The sequence below is a fragment of the Mus musculus genome, chromosome 10 (assembly GCF_000001635.26).
Source record: "Mus musculus strain C57BL/6J chromosome 10, GRCm38.p6 C57BL/6J".
Taxonomy (NCBI): domain Eukaryota; kingdom Metazoa; phylum Chordata; class Mammalia; order Rodentia; family Muridae; genus Mus; species Mus musculus.
Genome location: NC_000076.6, coordinates 27,074,226 through 27,091,131, shown reverse-complemented (window position 1 = coordinate 27,091,131; position 16,906 = coordinate 27,074,226). Strand labels below are relative to the sequence as shown.

The following is a 16,906-nucleotide window of genomic DNA, read 5'->3' as shown; positions in this document are numbered from 1 at the left end:
CCACAACAACAAAAGGACCATGAAGCAGAGCACAAAGAATGTACCAGAAGAACATGATGACCTGAAGACATCCAGGCTGTAGAATATCATCATGGACTATAAAAATAGGAACAGACAAAAATGTCACATATCTGTCCACGGACAAGTTCAACCAGAGATGGTTCAGACCCCTGGCTGCCCCTGTACCCACATGGCAGATCACAACTGCCTAGAACTCCAGGCCCAGATGATCTTAGGGCTTCTTCTGGCCTCCATAGGCACAAGGCACACCCAGGACATCCACATGAACATTTACGCGTATAAGAGACAAGTGAATATAAGTTCAAAATTTAAAACACACTTCCAAATATTTCAAGAGTCAAAGGGTATAGAATAATTTGAAACCACCAAATACTTAGCCCAGAAAGAGTAACTTAATTATGGAGTGAAAATAAACTGGTAATTACTGAAAGATGTGAAAAGATAGAAATGAAAACTAATTAAATCTAAGGTTCCTTTCATTCAAGGCACTTAAAAAGCAAAAGAAGAAATAAAAACAAAAGCTGAAATTAATGGCATAGACAAAAAACATTAGAATTAACAAAATAGAAAGCTGATTCTCAGACACATGGGCAGCACATCAACAGAGAAGGCAGAGCATGTTTGGCATACATAGGAGCAGGATTAGGAATAAAAAGCCCATAGCTACTAGAGATCGTGTACATTCACAATAGAATATGAATACACTAGCATCCCATGGCAGCTATATTCTTTAAATCCTCAAATGAAGTGGAAAGTAAGTCTAGAGCAAAATTATCTCTAAAGCAAAATCATCAACTTCCAACGAATTCCATCAAGTGAAGTAATTCAGTAGTTCACAATTTATCTCCAGCCAAATGTTAAAGTCTAACATTAATTCAAGGACCCCACAAACAAAACTTCCCAAAGCACAGGAAAAGAAGGCAAGGGATCCCAGCTTATTTTATAAAACTGAAAAAAAAAGTCTTGAATGCAAAACTCAAGGGCTAACAATAATGTTTGTTGTTGTTGTTTTTAAGGTTTATTTTCAATTTCCTGTTGTACACGTGCATGCATCCCTGTGAAGAGTGCTGTATATGTGCAGGTGCCTACAGAAGCCAGAAGGGGGTGTTCTGGAGCTGCAGTTGCAAGGAGCTTGCCAGCTGCCTAGCTATGGGTGCTGGGAACCAAACACCAGGCCTCTGCAAGAGCAGAGTGTATTCTTGACATTTCAGCCACTTTTCCAACTTTTCTAAGAGTTCCTGCTTGCCTGCCTGCCTGCCTGCCTGCCTGCCTGCCTGCCTGCCTGCCTCCCTGCCTCCCTGCCTCCCTGCCTCCCTGCCTCCCTGCCTCCCTGCCTCCCTGCCTCCCTGCCTCCCTGCCTCCCTGCCTCCCTGCCTCCCTGCCTCCCTGCCTCCCTGCCTCCTAGCCTCCCTGCCTCCCTGCCTCTCTGCCTCCCTGCCCCCTGTCTCCTCCAATCCCTTTTTTGCATATAGGACAATCCTTTTGATAGACATGAGGAAGTTTATATAAAACATTATCAAATGGTTTGAACCAGTGAGGACTTAGGACTCTGGAAGATCCTGTTTCTGATATGAAGACCAAAAGTGCAGATGCCTACATTTCTCTTCTCTTCTGTATGCTTGAAATATCATCTAGTTAAATGTTTTAATTAAAATGAAAATGAGGAGGAAAAATTAAAACATGCTTATAAGATTAGTTTTGGATTTTTTGTTTGTTTGTTTTTGTTTTATTTTGTTCTTTTCTTTTGTTGGATTTGGAAGTAAGACTAAAATGGGTCTGGAAGCAGTTTCTCTACTTCCTGTAGGCTCATGATACATGCATGTTTGTATATCTGTGTATTTTAAATGGAGGACTGGTGATTTCACATTACAATCCCCAGAATTCAGACTTCTCGCTCTGAGATCACATCCTGGAGAACAATGACTTCTAGATCTTTTAAAAATGTTTCTTCATTTATCCTGCAGATGTAGGTTTCATTCATGCTTGCATGGGTGTCATAGGTTTAATTCCTACTGTGATGAGTGAGTTATGCTTCACTTACTGTACACGGTTCCCCAGGTTTTTATTACCCAAGGTTGGAGCATACACTATCTGTATCCTTGGCTGTATGATTGTTCAGTGATGCAGTCATCCTAACAGCTTGTTCACCTCGAGGAACATGGCAGTGGATCCTACATGTGTAGGGTGATGTGGGATGGTATAGATCTCTACCCACAATTGTTCTAAGTAGGAAGGAATATTTTCTCACCATCCTGTTTGCTTTCCTTAAAGGACACCCTCTGTTCTTCCTCCAGAGGGGAGGAGGGCACTCTGCAGGAAGGGATGATAGACAGCAGAGAGGTATCTTTCTGTAATCATGGCAGACTCTGATCCTTGACCTCCCTGCTTATTCCTAGGTACCTTTGTGTTCCAGATTCTGTGGATTAATACCCTGCTTCATTTTCCTCTGTATGTGAAGTATAAGAAATAACTGTAGAAAATGAAGGGAAAAAATACCCACAGAGCCATATTAGTAAAGGTAGAGAAGGGTGTCCATCATGTAGGTGAAAATTTTCTCTACTGAGATGGTGGCCTCTTTGGTCTTCTCCACAGATCCTACTTCTAATTCCCCAGTGACCTGCCCTCCAGTCTCAGTACTATCTTGTAAAGAATGACCAGTCCTTTGGTGTTTATTCAAAGTTTACTTAAGTAACATATATATGCTTCTTACTCTATATTTTACTTTTGCCATTGGAAAAATATTTTGGGGGCCTCCAACAGTTTATTAGTTATGGTCTGAGGCAGGAAAAACACCCTGCTTAACTTAATATGCCAGGGTACACGTGACTTTTCTCTTGGCCTAGGATGGAAGCTTCCAGTGCTACCCCAGCGTCTACAGTTCCCAGGTAGATCTAGAGAGGTCTAAGATTCTCTCTTCTCCTTGTTGTAAAGCACCTACTTGGTGGCTTCTCTCTCTGCATTTTATGCCTGATAAAGACAATGTTTAATTTCTACTTATCTTTTCCCAGAACACAGTGTCTCCAGATTTAAAATTAAAGCCGTCATCAAGCTCCCTTAGTGAACAGAAACTTGAATAACCAAAAATTACCCTGAGTCTTTTCTTTCTTCTACCCAGTATTCTCCGATGTTAATATAAGTGGTACCTTGTATATAGTTAATGACTATTAAACACCAGTTGTCCCTCCTATGCCTACTAAACACTAGATACCCTTTCCATGTCCAGACAAAGAAGAGAGAACTAGAAATCTATAGTAATTATGATACAGACATTAAGAATTAATAAAACATTATATTGGCTCAGATACAGGGAAGTTGAACAGAGAAGAAAAAGAAATCTCTCTCTCTCTCTCTCTCTCTCTCTCTCTCTCTCTCTCTCTCTCTCTCTCTCTCTCTCTCCCTCCCTCTCTCTCTCTCTCTCTCTCTCTCTCTCTCTCTGTAGGTTAAGGTCCCATTTAAATATCTGTGTAAACATAAATGTTTTGTAGGATGTTTATTAATTAGGTTCAAATGGTATGCTTGAAACTTACATTAGAAGAAGACATCATTGGGTGCGATTTTGCGAATTAGATTTCTGTCTTTTGTTATCCAGGCAGTAATCTGTCACTAGGATTTTCTTTCCCAGAACATGGTTCAGTTTGGGTTGTCCTTTGCTGGTCAAATTCTTATAGCACATGCAGTCCTTAGAACATATAACTTAGCTTGTAACTTTCATTATTTTTAATTGACACACTCAAACTTGTTAACATAACAAGCATTTTTCATACAATTCTAGTAAATGTGAAGTAATAGTTTGTGGCCTTGTTTTGCATTTCTATGGTGGTTAATGAAATTGTGAATGCTTTATATAAAATCCATTATCCTTCCTCCTCTTCTGAGTCACACCTCACTTCTTTGTTTGTTTTTATTTGTTGTTTTCTCATTATTTGGATTTCTGAGCTCCTTTATTCAGGAGTTAGTGTATGGCTTATAAATATTTCTTCCCATTCAATAAGGAATTCTGTTAATTTCTTCCTTTTCTATACAGAAGATTTGTAGCTTCATTTACTCTCCATTGTCTGTCTTTTTTTTTTTTTTTTGACAATTGTGTTTTTTCTGACATATCTTAAAAAGAGAAACACGTGACCATGTGTGTGGCATTCTCCCTTTGTTTCCTGTAGTTGTTTTATAACTCATCCATCTCTGTTTAAATTTATAATCTCCAATTAGTTCATTCTCTGTTAGTGAAATGAAATAGCCAAGGCTAAGGAATATATAAAGAAATGAGTTGTATTTGGTTCACAACTTTGGAGGCCGAAATTCGAGCTTTAGATGGTAACATTAGTACAGTGTTCTAAAGCGCAGTGAACAATGGCATCTCAGGGAGAGCAAGCGTAAGAGAATGAGATCATGTGATAAAGACAAAGAAAGTGAGGACGGAGGAGGTTTATTCTCTTACATCAATCAGCCTCTTGTGAGAACTTGCTGAATCCCACAATAAAATGCCAGCTCTTTCTGAAGCAGCATTTTGATAACTGGTCAATTCTATTTCTTCTTACATTTTACTGTTAATTTGTTAACAATTTCAAACATGCATATCATGCATGAGGTCCTCATCTCCTACTGGTCGGACTTAATCTTAATACTGCTATATAGAACAGCCTTCCCAGGTCTGAGTCCCTGCCAGGCACACCATATAAGAGCCTTTGTGAATCTACTCTGCATTGACTTTTCTGCATGGGGTAAGGTAGGGCCTACTCTCATTGTTTGCATATGGATATCTAGTTATCACAAGTTTATTCTTGCAGATATTTGTATGGACTCATTTCTGAGACTACAATACTCTATTGATGTATGTTTAAATTTTCACTCTGGGATCTTGCTACTTTGACTACTATTGCTTTGAATATATTTTGAAGTCAAGGAATGTGATGACTACAAGTTTATTTTTGTTCAGGATTTTTTAAAGTTATTTAAGGGGATCAATCATATCCATGAAAAACTCTGGTATTATTTTCTATACCTGTGAAAAATGTCATTGGAAATATAGAATGATATTCAAACTGTATATCAGCCTTGGCAATATGGTTTTTCATTCTCCCAGCCTAAGACAGCAGGATATCTCCTGCTAACTTATATATTTTTAATTTTGTTTTATCAATATTTTGTGGCTTTTAGTATATAGATCTTTCACTTTTGTATTAGTCAGGGTTCTCTAGAGTTACAGAACTTATAGAATGTCTCTCTATATTGAGGGAATTTATTGTGATGACTTACAGTCTGTAGTTCAACTAACCCAACAATGAGCATCTGCAGATGGGAAGTCCAAAAATCTAGTTGTTGCTCAGTCCCACAAGCCTAGTTGTTTCAGCTGGTCTTCTGCAGAAGTGGGTTCTAACAGATGTGCTGGCATGTAAGTGCAGTCAAAGAAGAGTCCTTATGTAGGCCTACAGTAGAAGGTGTGGCCCAGATTAAAGGTGTGTACCACCATGCCTGGATCTGGGACTCAGAGAGCTCAGAGATCTCCTTACCTTAGTCTCCTAGGATTAAAGGCATGTACTACTTTACCTGGGTTTAAGATTTTCATGGTCATTATGCCTCATGATCTCCATGCCAAGATCCAGGCAAAAACTTGTGTCTTCCAGCCTCAACATCTGGATCATAGGTGAACCCTCCAATTCTGGATTGTAGTTCATTTCAGATAGAATCAAGTTGACAACCAGAAATAGCCATTACAACTTGGCTAAATTTATTCCTAAGGATTTATTTCATTTTCCTCCTGTTTTATTTCTTTATGTCTTAGTAAGTAGAATTGGTTTGGGATTTTGATTTCTTCATTTGTTCATTTTGTTTTCATTTTATTGCCTTTTCAGATAGATTATTATTACAGATAGGTTATTATCTAGAAGTTCCCTGATCTTGAAAAATGTTTTAATTCACCTACATTTTATCATATGAAGCATGATGTTTGGAAGTTCGTATGCATTGTTGAATGACAAAATCTAGGTAAAAATAAAAGCTTTACCTCAGTGTTACTGCCTTGTGGTAAAAGCAGCTAATGTAGATTCTTTGCACTGTATCTCAAGAGGGTAAAGCAGACTACCTTCAACTACGGTTCCCTGTAGACAGTGGAGGTCTCATCCCTGCTGTGTGATGTCATTGTACCCTTTAACCTACATCTTCTCACTTGGCTTTAACCACAGCTCTAATAATAACCAATCTACCTCTGTGCGGCCAACACTAGATGCCACACAGTGGTGAGATCATGTGGATTTTGTCTTTTTGCAATTGGCTGATATCTCTAAGGCAGTGACCAATATGTTCACTCATTCTGTCATTCCTTAGTTTTTAATGGGTGTGTAGCATTCCATTGGACACAAAACATAGTGGTTTCCTTGGGTAGATTTAGTGCCTTTCAACTTTAGATCTTAATTTTTAGTAGACTTAATGTTTACTCTGTAATTATAGATGATCATTCATTCCCAGTATCAAGGAAGTTATGATATGCATAATAGATGCATTTATAAAGTACTTGTTTATTTGACATATTAAACATGTTTATATTTTCATTGTTTCAGTAATATTAAATTTATTTTTGTTGAGAATCTACTAAAATTAATGAATCAATAGTACTATAAAACATATAGGATATATAAAGTGAATGAAATTATTCTCTGTCATCAAATCAGGAATAAACTTTTTTTATTACTTGTCTTGCTAATAAAAAAATAATGGTTTCCTGAATATTCCCTATAGAATCTCATTTCCTTTATTTTATTCTGTTCCTCCTGGTGTTATTCTCTCATGTATTATTTTCTTTCATGTTACTCCTATCCCTAATAATTTATCTTCTACTTTATACATCTCTGAGATCCAGGGTGACAGGAATCTTTTGATTCACTATAAGACATTGAATCAATGTGAGTCATGCAGTTATGTGATTAAACATTAAAGCCTGGCTAACGAGTATTTGTTTAGAAATATGGGCACATTATGTTCAATATTTAAATTTTCTTTTTATAACTAGGTAAAATTACACAACTCAAAAACATCAGGAAGGTGACTCTAGAGTATTTTCTACAGAAATAATATTGTAAGTCCAAATACTGTATGACTTCGGCCATGATGTGTATACTATTCATTAGGCGCTTCTTCTTGTTTTTGTTTTCCATTTTTATTCCCTAAATAGTAACATAACAGTCACTCAAATAGTAATTGGGTATTTATAAATTTAGGAACTAATATGTATGACCATGTAATGTTGGTGAGAAAATCATGGGAACCTACACTTGATGTTACAGTTCAGTGTGACATTGAAACTGGTGACCATCACCTTGTTCCTCTTCATTGCTGAGTTCGCATCATAACGGAGAACTCAACATTTCCCATATCAGCAACTACAAAAAAATGTTAGAGAGGATCTAAGATGCACAGTTATACTGAGTCTGCATGTGAAAACCATCTTCATTATACCACCAGTATCTCGCTCATTTTCTTCATACACAATACACACACTTAAGTCAATGACTAAATAATTATCTATTGGAAGCAGAAAAGCTAGTGATTTTTCATGACCCGACACTGGGTGTATTTAAAAAGTGATAGCATCAAATGCTGCCAAGGTCCAGTGTGCCTGCCCTGTGACAGTAAGCCTGTGCCACTCAGAGGCCCTAAATCGATCATGGCTATCACAGTGGGATCAAAGAAAAACAATTCTTATGTATTTTTATGTTTTTATATTTTTGGACATTTGACAAAATGTTTATCAGATTCTTTCATATTTTAAGGGCCCTCTGGTTGTCTTTGTGTTCTCAGCAAGCTAAAAAGTCAACCATGAATTTAGATTCCCAGAAGCAAGCCTTGGGACTTTCTGCTGACTCTGCATGCTTTCAGTCTTCCACAAGGGCTCACCCAGTCCCTGTATCATTCTAGAATGTATGAATGGTGCCCTGATCAGCTAGTGATCAACTTGATCTACTTGATCTACTTCCTTTTTAGTTACTAGTAATTTAGAAATCTATAATTGGGGCCAGTGATATGGTTCAGAAGGCAAAAGTGCTTGCTATGGCTGTTTGAGAACCTGAATTCACTTCCTGGGCCCTACAGTGGAAGGAGACTACTGAATCAATGTGTCCTCTAACATCCACTTGTGTGCGAAGACATGTTTGCACCTGCAGCCACACATGAGTCAAATGCACACATATGCTAATGATGCTAAAGTTTAAAAAAACACAAGGTTAGTTTTTTAAAAACTATATTTAAATTTATAGTGATTTCCTTATTTTCAAATGCATATGATCTTTATGACATTCATATAAAAACAATTTATGTCTATTATTTAAAATGTGAAATATGGGCCAGGAAGAGGGAAGAGAATAAAATTGTGCAGCATCCATCTAACTACAAATGTTTGTTTATAATATTATGGTCTATCTGTCCCATATTTCTTCTTATGCTAATAATTTTTCCACAACTGTGTCTTTTTAATGTAACTGATTTGTAACTTCATATAGCAACTGACTTCAAAAACACATTTTTTAACATCACTCCCCAAATTTGTGTCTTTTAAAGTATCTATAGCAGTAGATTCCCTCATTTCTCTGATAATTCGTTATAATCAGTATTTCATTCTTAATCTCCACAGCTGTCTAACACCACAACATGTATAATTTCCTCTTTAAATTTTATGTAAACATAATGTACTGAATTACCAACATTACATATGACTTTTACATTTTAAATAGTTTCCTTTGTTGAAAAGATTTTAAATTTAAAATCACGTAAGCTGGCATATTATCTTGGTGCATTCCCCCTTCTGGAAGTGTGTCATTTGTCTTCTGAAACGAGTTATTTCGTAAACAGAATGGCACTGTCAGTTACTACTTCAAAAAAAATACAAATGAATATTCCACATGTATTCAAATAGTCAACTCAACAAACTCAGGAAATTGATCTGTGATACATTTATTTGAGGGACATTATAAAGTCTAATAGAGAAAGAAAGATGAACAGCTTTTAAGATTTTAAAAAATAAATCACAAAGGCATAGTTTATCTAGTTGATGAACCCTAGCTGACCTTCAGGCTTCTCTTCACACTCTGTCCCTCTTACTCCTTCTCTGGTAACCCAACTCCTGGTGTCATACTTCTGATCCCTACTGGAAAGACTATTTGTTCCTTGACAGTGATTTATTTTTACATATTTTAAATTTTTATTTGGAAAAATTTAAAGCATACTGCCAAATAGAGATCTTCATATACGAGTTGATTTTACATGTAACATTTTAAATTTTTATTTATTTATTTACACACCAGATTCTATCTTCCCGTCCACCCTCTGACTCTTGCATAGCCCATACCTCCTCCCCACCCCCAGTCTCCAAGAGGATGTCCCTGCCTCCCTTACCCCCCACCCCACCTGACCTCTAAACTCCCTGCGATCTCCAGTCTCTTGAGGGTTAGGTGCATCTTCTCTGACTAAAACCAGACCCGGCAGGTCTCTGCTGTTTCTGTTGGGGGCCTGATATCAGCTGGTGTATGCTGCCTGTTTAATGGTCCAGTGTTTGACAGATCTCTGGGGTCCAGGTTAGTTGAGACTGCTGGTCCTCCTACAGGGTCGTCCTTCTCCTCAGCTTCTTTCTGCCTTTCCCTAATTCAACCACAAGGGTCAGCAGCTTCTGTCCATTGGTTGGGTGCAAATATCTGCATCTGACTCTTTCAGCTGCTTGTTGGGTCTTCCGGAGTGCTGTCATGATAGGTCCCTTTTTGTGAGCGTTCCATAGCCTCAGTAATAGTGTCAGGACCTCCCCTTGAGCTGGATCCCATTTTGGCCGTATCACTGGACCTTTGTTTCCTCAGGTTCCTCTCCATTTCCATTCCTGTAATTCTTTCAGATAGAAACAATTATGGGTCAGATTTTTGACTGTGGGATGGTAACCCCTTCTCTCATTTGATATCCTATCTTCCTGCTGGAGGTGGGTGCTATAAATTCCCTCTCCCTACTGTCTGACACTTCATCTAATGTCCCTTGCTTTGAGTCCTGAGAGTCTCTCACCTTCCAGGTCTCTGGTGCATTCTGGAGGGAATCCTCCAACCTCTTACCTCCCAAGGTTCCCTATTTCAGTTCTTTTTGCTGGCCCTCAGGGCTTTTAGTCCTTTTCCTTCACCCAATACCAGATCAGGTCACCCTATCCTGCCCCACCTCTACCCACTTTCCCTTCCCGTTCCCTCCCTTGCTCCCCACTTGAGAATTCTTTCTTCTCCCTACAAAGTGGGACTGAGGAGTCCTCACTTAGGACCTTCAGCTTGTTGACCTTTTTGAGTTTGGTGGACTGTATCTTAGATATTCTGTACTTTTTTTTTTTTTTTTTTTTTTTTTTGCTATTATGCACTTAGTGAATATATACCATGCATGTCCTTTTGGATCTGAGTTACCTCACTCAGGATGATATTTTCTAGTTCTATCCATTTGCCTGCAAAACTCAGGATATCCTCATTCTTAATAGCTGAGCAGTATTACATTGTGTAAACGAAACACATTTTCTGTATCTATTCTTCTATCGTAGACATCTAAGTTGTTTCCAGCTTCTGGATATCACAAATAAGGCCGCTATGAACATAGTGGAACTCATGCCCCTGTGGCATGGTTGGGAATCTTTTGGGTATGTTCCCAAGAGTGGTATTGCTGGATCCTCAGGTAGATCTATTTCCAATTTTCTGAGGAACCTCTAGATTGATTTCTAGAGTGTTTGTACCAGTTTGCAATCCCACCAGCAATGGAGGAGTGTTCCTCTTTCTCCATATCCTCTCCAACATGTGCTGTCACCTGAGGTTTTGATCTTACCCATTCTGACTGGTATAAAGTGGAATCTCAGGGTTGTTTTGGTTTGCATTTCTCTGATCACTAAGGACTTTGAACATTTCTTTAGGTACTTCTCAGCCATTCAAAATTCCTCTGTTGTGAATTCTCGGTTTAGTTCTATACCACATTTTTTTTCTTTTTTTTTCCCCACGTTTTAATTAGGTATTTTCTTTATTTACATTTCAAATGCTATCCCAAAAGTCCCCCATACCCTCCCCCCGCCCCACTCTCCTACCCACCAACTCCCACTTCTTGGCCCTGGTGTTCCCCTGTACTGGGGCATATAAAGTTTGCAAGACCAAAAGGCCTCTCTTCCCAATGATGTCCAACTAGACTATCTTCTGCTACATATGCAGCTAGAAACTTGAACTCTGGGAGTACTGGTTAGTTCATATTGTTGTTCCACCTATAGGGTTGGAGACCCCTTTAGCTCCTTGGGTACTTTCTCTAGCTCCTCCATAGGGGGTCCTGTTTTCCATCCAATAGCTGACTGTGAGCATCCACTTCTGTGTTTGCCAGGCAACGGCATAGCTTCACAAGAGACACCTATATCAGGGTCCTTTCAGCAAAATCTTGCTGGTATACTGCATTTTTTGGTTGGGTTGTTTGGTTTTATGGGGGTTAGGTTCTTGAGTTCTTTATATATTTTGGATATTAGCCCTCTATCAGATGTGTGGTTAATAAAGATTTTTTTCCCAATCTGTAGGTTGCTGATTTGTCTTATTGACTATGTTCTTTGCCTTACAGAAACTTTCCAATTTCATGAGGTCCCATTTATCAATTCTTTTTTTTTCTAATTTATTCCTCCTCTGTTATCTTTTCTATCTTAGATATTTTCTTCATTTACATTTCAAATGTTATCCCAAAAGTCCCCTATACCTTCCCCCACTCCGCCCTGCTCCCCTACCCACCCGCTCCCACTTCTTGACCCTGGCATTCCCCTGTATTGGGGCATATAAAGTTTGCTAGACCAAGGGGCCTCTCTTTCCAATTATGGCTGACTAGGCCATCTTCTGCTATATATGCAGCTAGAGGCATGACCTCTGGAAGTACTGGTTAGTTCATATTATTGTTCCACTTATAGGGTTGCAGACCCCTTTAGCTCCTTGGGTACTTTCTCTAGCTCCTTCATTGGGGGCCCTGTGTTTCATCCTATAGATGACTGTGAGCATCCACTTCTGTATTTGCCAGGCACTGGTATAGCCTCACAGGAGACAGCTATATCACGGTCCTTTCAGCAAAATCTTTCTGTCATATGCAATAGTGTCTGGGTTTGGTGGCTGATTATGGGATGGACCCCTGGGTGGGGCAGTCTCTGGATGGTCCATCCTTTCATGTTAGCTCCAAACTTTGTCTCTGCAACTCCTTCCATGGGTATTTTATTCCCTATTCTAGGGAGGAATGACGTATCCATGCATTGGTCTTCCTTCTTGATTTTCTTGTGTTTTGGAAATTATATCTTGGGTATTCTAGGTTTCTGGGCTAATATCCACTTATCAGTGAGTGCATATCAAGTGACTTCTAATGTGATTGGGTTACCTCACTAAGGATGATATCCTCCAAATACATTCACTATGTTCATAGCAGCCTTATTTATAATACCCAGAAGCTGGAAAGAACCCAGATGTCCCTCAACAGAGGAATGGATACAGAAAATGTGGTACATTTACACAATTGAGTACTTCTCAGCTATTAAGAACAAAGAATTTATGAAATTCTTGGGGACTTATCAATTCTTGATATGAGCCATTGGAGTTCTGTTTAGAAAATTTTCCCCTGTGCCAATGAGTTCAAGGATCTTTCCCACTTCTATTAGATTCCGTGTATCTGGTATTATGTTGAGGTCCTTGATCCACTCGGACTGAACTTTGTGCAAGGTGACAAATATTGGTCTATTTTCATTTGTCTACATACAGACAGCCTGTTAGACCAGCACCATTTATTGAAGATGCTTTCTTTTTTCCTTTGTATATTTTTGGCGTCTTTGTCAAAATTCAAGTGTCTGTAACTGTGTGGTTTTGTTTCTGGGTCTTCAATTCTATTCCATTGATCAGTATTTCTATCTCTGTACCAATACCATGCAGTTTTTATCTCTATTGCTCTGTAGTAAAGCTTGAGATCAGGGATGGTGATTCCCCCAGATGTTCTTTTATTGTTAAGAATTATTTTCGCTATTCTGGTTTTTTGCCTTTCCAGATGAATTTGAGAATTGCTTTCTCTATATCCTTGAATAATTGTGTTGGGATTCTGATGGGGATTGGGTTGAGTCTGTAGATTGCCTTTGGTAGGGTGATCATTTTTGTTTGATAGTGGTCTTTGATCTTCCTCAGTAAAAACTGCTGTCTTCCCATTTGGAAATCGAGGACTGACCATTGTGCTCAAAATCAAATACATTTGTCAGACAAATTAATAAATTCATTTTGTATTATTAACATTTTGTTTTAATGTGAGCTACTTTGGGTTTTAACAAAGAATAAAATTAATATGAAAATGCAGTTAAATATTAATCCCTTGGTTAAATCTTTGTGAAGTGTATAATTGTGTGTGTGCGTGTGTGTGTGTGTAAATATATATAAACATATATATATTTACTATTTTATCTTAACCTCTTTCATATCATATTAACTATGAATGAATAATTCATACAGAAACTTACATAAAATAAATTATATTTTAAATACCAGTAAATTTGTATAATTATATATCTACTTATACATACACATACAACACATATAAAAGCATATGCTCAGAACAGAAGAGATATTTATAAAAATACAATCTTTAAAAACAAAAAACTTAATATCCTGTGGCTCTGAGACTCTCATTTGTATTTCACATATGTTGTAGACACAGCTCAGAAACTCAGATGTGATGCTTATGAATATGAATGAGGTGTAATTAGCTTAGAGAATGTTGCTTTATCACCTGTCTTGATTCTGCTGCCGTGCTTCAGTAACTTACTGAGAAATGTTGGAAGGGTCTCTCCAAATTGCAATGAGTGGAAACAGTTCTGTTTATCCATAAGATGTTAGTGCTCACTATTCCCTTATCATCAGAGACCCTGCCTTCCAAACCTGGGTATTGCCAGATTGCTTATAACTGACAGTTGCATGCCATCAGCTGTTTAATATTTTGAAGATTGTCTGAAAACATTAAGGCGACAATATTGATTTAGTTATTTTATGTATGACAGTACACTCTAGCTGTCTCCAGACACACCTGAATAGGGCATCAGAACCCATTACAATCCCATGGTTGTGAGCACCATATGGTGATATGGTTGCTGGGAATTGAACTCAGGACCTCTGGAAGAACAGTCAGCACTCTTAACTGCTGAACCATCTCTCTAGCCCTGACTTATTTTTTTTTCTTTCCATTTTTTATTAGGTATTTAGCTCATTTACATTTCCAATGCTATACCAAAAGTCCCCCATACCCACCCACCCCCACTCCCCTACCCGCCCACTCCCCCTTTTTGGCCCTGGCGTTCCCCTGTTCTGGGGCATATAAAGTTTGTGTGTCCAATGGGCCTCTCTTTCCAGTGATGGCCGACTAGGCCATCTTTTGATACATATGCAGCTAGAGTCAAGAGCTCCGGGGTACTGGTTAGTTCATAATGTTGATCCACCTATAGGGTTGCAGATCCCTTTAGCTCCTTGGGTACTTTCACTAGCTCCTCCATTGGGAGCCCTGTAATCCATCCATTAGCTGACTGTGGGCATCCACTTCTGTGTTTGCTAGGCCCCGGCATAGTCTCACAAGAGACAGCTACATCTGGGTCCTTTCGATAAAATCTTGCTAGTGTATGCAATGGTGTCAGCGTTTGGATGCTGATTATGGGGTGGATCCCTGGATAAGGCAGTCTCTACATGGTCCATCCTTTCATCTCAGCTCCAAACTTTGTCTCTGTAACTCCTTCCAAGGGTGTTTTGTTCCCACTTCTAAGGAGGGGCATAGTGTCCACACTTCAGTCTTCATTTTTCTTGAGTTAAATTCATTTACATTTTGTACATTCAAACCTTTTGATTCCACAGGCCAATTGCAAGGGCCAGCTGAGGGCCCCTTTCTTCCTATAACTCCTTACTCCAATGTCTCTCGTTACAACACTGATATGCTTGCCTACTCCAAATCTGTTAATGGCTCCAATTGCTCATGTCTCAATACCCCTAATCTGATTTCAAATGTTGTGGAAAGGTCACATCTAACAGTTTTATTTTATGGTAAGTCTGGAGACTCCACAAGCCTACAGAACAGAAGTACTTGGATGCTTGTCCTTGCATCAAAATCACCTGCCCCCTGCCTTTACCAACACTGTTTTCACTCTCTCCCTCTCTGCCTTCATACATCACTCATCTCCTTATAAGACAAAGAGTAATAGAAACCTATAGCTCTACAGAAATCCCCAGCTTTCTAAAGTTTACAGAAAATAAGATTATTGGATGAAAAGGCATAATATATTTTAAAAAGCAAATGTGATGAAAGAAACAAAATGTGATCGGGGGCAGTAAGAAAAACAGCCAGGAGGAATGCAGGCTTGTGACAGAGAAAGGTACAGCATACAATGGATGATTGGAAGGTAATAACTAGCCAGCCAGATTGATAATCTCCACAGCTGGCAATAAAAGATGTGATGTCACTGTACCTTATGCAGAAAGGAAAAGAAATTCAGAATACATTTAAGTAATGCTGTGCCAATACAGCAATCTTATTGAAATAGATACCCTCCCCACCCCCCTTTTTTTTTTAACAAATCTCAAACTGTTAAAATTTACCCACAACATAAATGAATAATTCAAATAGCCTTGATAGAACTGGAGAGGTGGCTCAGAGCTTAAGAGCACTGACTGCTCTTCCAGAGAATCCGAGTTCAATTCCCAGCACCCACTTGGCAGCTCACAGCTGTCTATAACTCTAGTTCCAGGGGATCTAATACCTTTACACAGATATGTGCAGGCAAAACACCATTGCTTATGAAATGAAAATAAAGTTAAAAAACTAAAAATTTCTAAAAAATATATAAAAAATATATAATTTTGTGTTCATGAGAGAATCATTTGTAATTGAAAACTACACACTCACCCACACATATATGTATGTGCATACATACATGCACACACATGTATACATATATGCACATGCACACACACACATACATACATATACACACTCCATTTCATCAGCTCACTATTGCTCTTAAACAAATACCTGGCAAAGTCAGTGAATAACAACAAAAGTACACACTAATTTTCTTCATGAAATCATATGTAAAAATTGACAAAATTATAACACATCAAATCTAACTATTCATTAAAATATTATATAGTATTTCTAAGTAAGGCTAATTAAAGGAATGAAGTAGATATAATACTTGAAAATCAATGTTTTATAATATTAAAGAAATAAATCGTATCAGTTATGTCTGTGGCTGTAGGCAATGTAACCTAAGATCATTTCTTAAAAATATCCTAAGCATACTGTGACTAAGAGAACTTCTCTGCATATTAGCTATGAGGCCTGTTACATGAGGAACCATCATACTTCAGAGCAAAATGCTTCAAATTTTTCTTCTTAATTCAGAAAAAAATGAAAGGATGTCTACACTTATCACTATTTTGTTTGTTTAAAAATTGGATATTTTCTTTATTTACATTTCAAATGTTAACCCCTTTCCCGGTTTCCCCTCTGCAAACTCCCTATCCCATACCCCCTTACCCTGCTTCTATGACGGTGCTCCCCCACCCACCTACTCACTCCTGCCTCACCTCCCTAGCATTCCTCTACACTGAGGCATCAAACCTTCACAGAAGCAAGGGCCTCCCCTCCAACTGATGTCAGATAAGGGCCCTTAAGCTCCTTCAGTCCTTCCCCTAACTCCTCTGCTCAGTTTGATGGTTGGCTGTGAGCATCTGCATCTGTATTGTTCAGAATCAGGCAGAACCTCTCAGGAGACAGCTGTATCAGGCTCCTATCAGCAAGCACTTCTTGTCATCAGCAATAATGTCTGTGTTTGGTGTCTGCATGTGGGATTGATCCTCAGGTGGGGAAATCT

General features: G+C 38.4%; 1 protein-coding gene across 5 annotated transcripts in view; it reads left to right on the top strand.

Annotated features, from left to right (window-relative positions):
• Lama2 (laminin, alpha 2) overlaps positions 1–16,906 on the top strand; it is a 635,907-nt gene that overhangs the window by 526,060 nt on the left and 92,941 nt on the right. Inside the window, exon 41 of one of the 5 annotated variants that reach the window (XM_006512566.4) lies at positions 1,038–3,181. The exons of the other annotated variants lie outside the window; for them this stretch is intronic. Within the exon in view, the coding sequence (XP_006512629.1) occupies positions 1,038–1,082 (45 nt within the window). The 3' untranslated portion in view covers positions 1,083–3,181. Of the gene's footprint in view, positions 1–1,037; positions 3,182–16,906 lie in introns of those variants that run through there. 5 annotated transcript variants of the gene reach the window in all.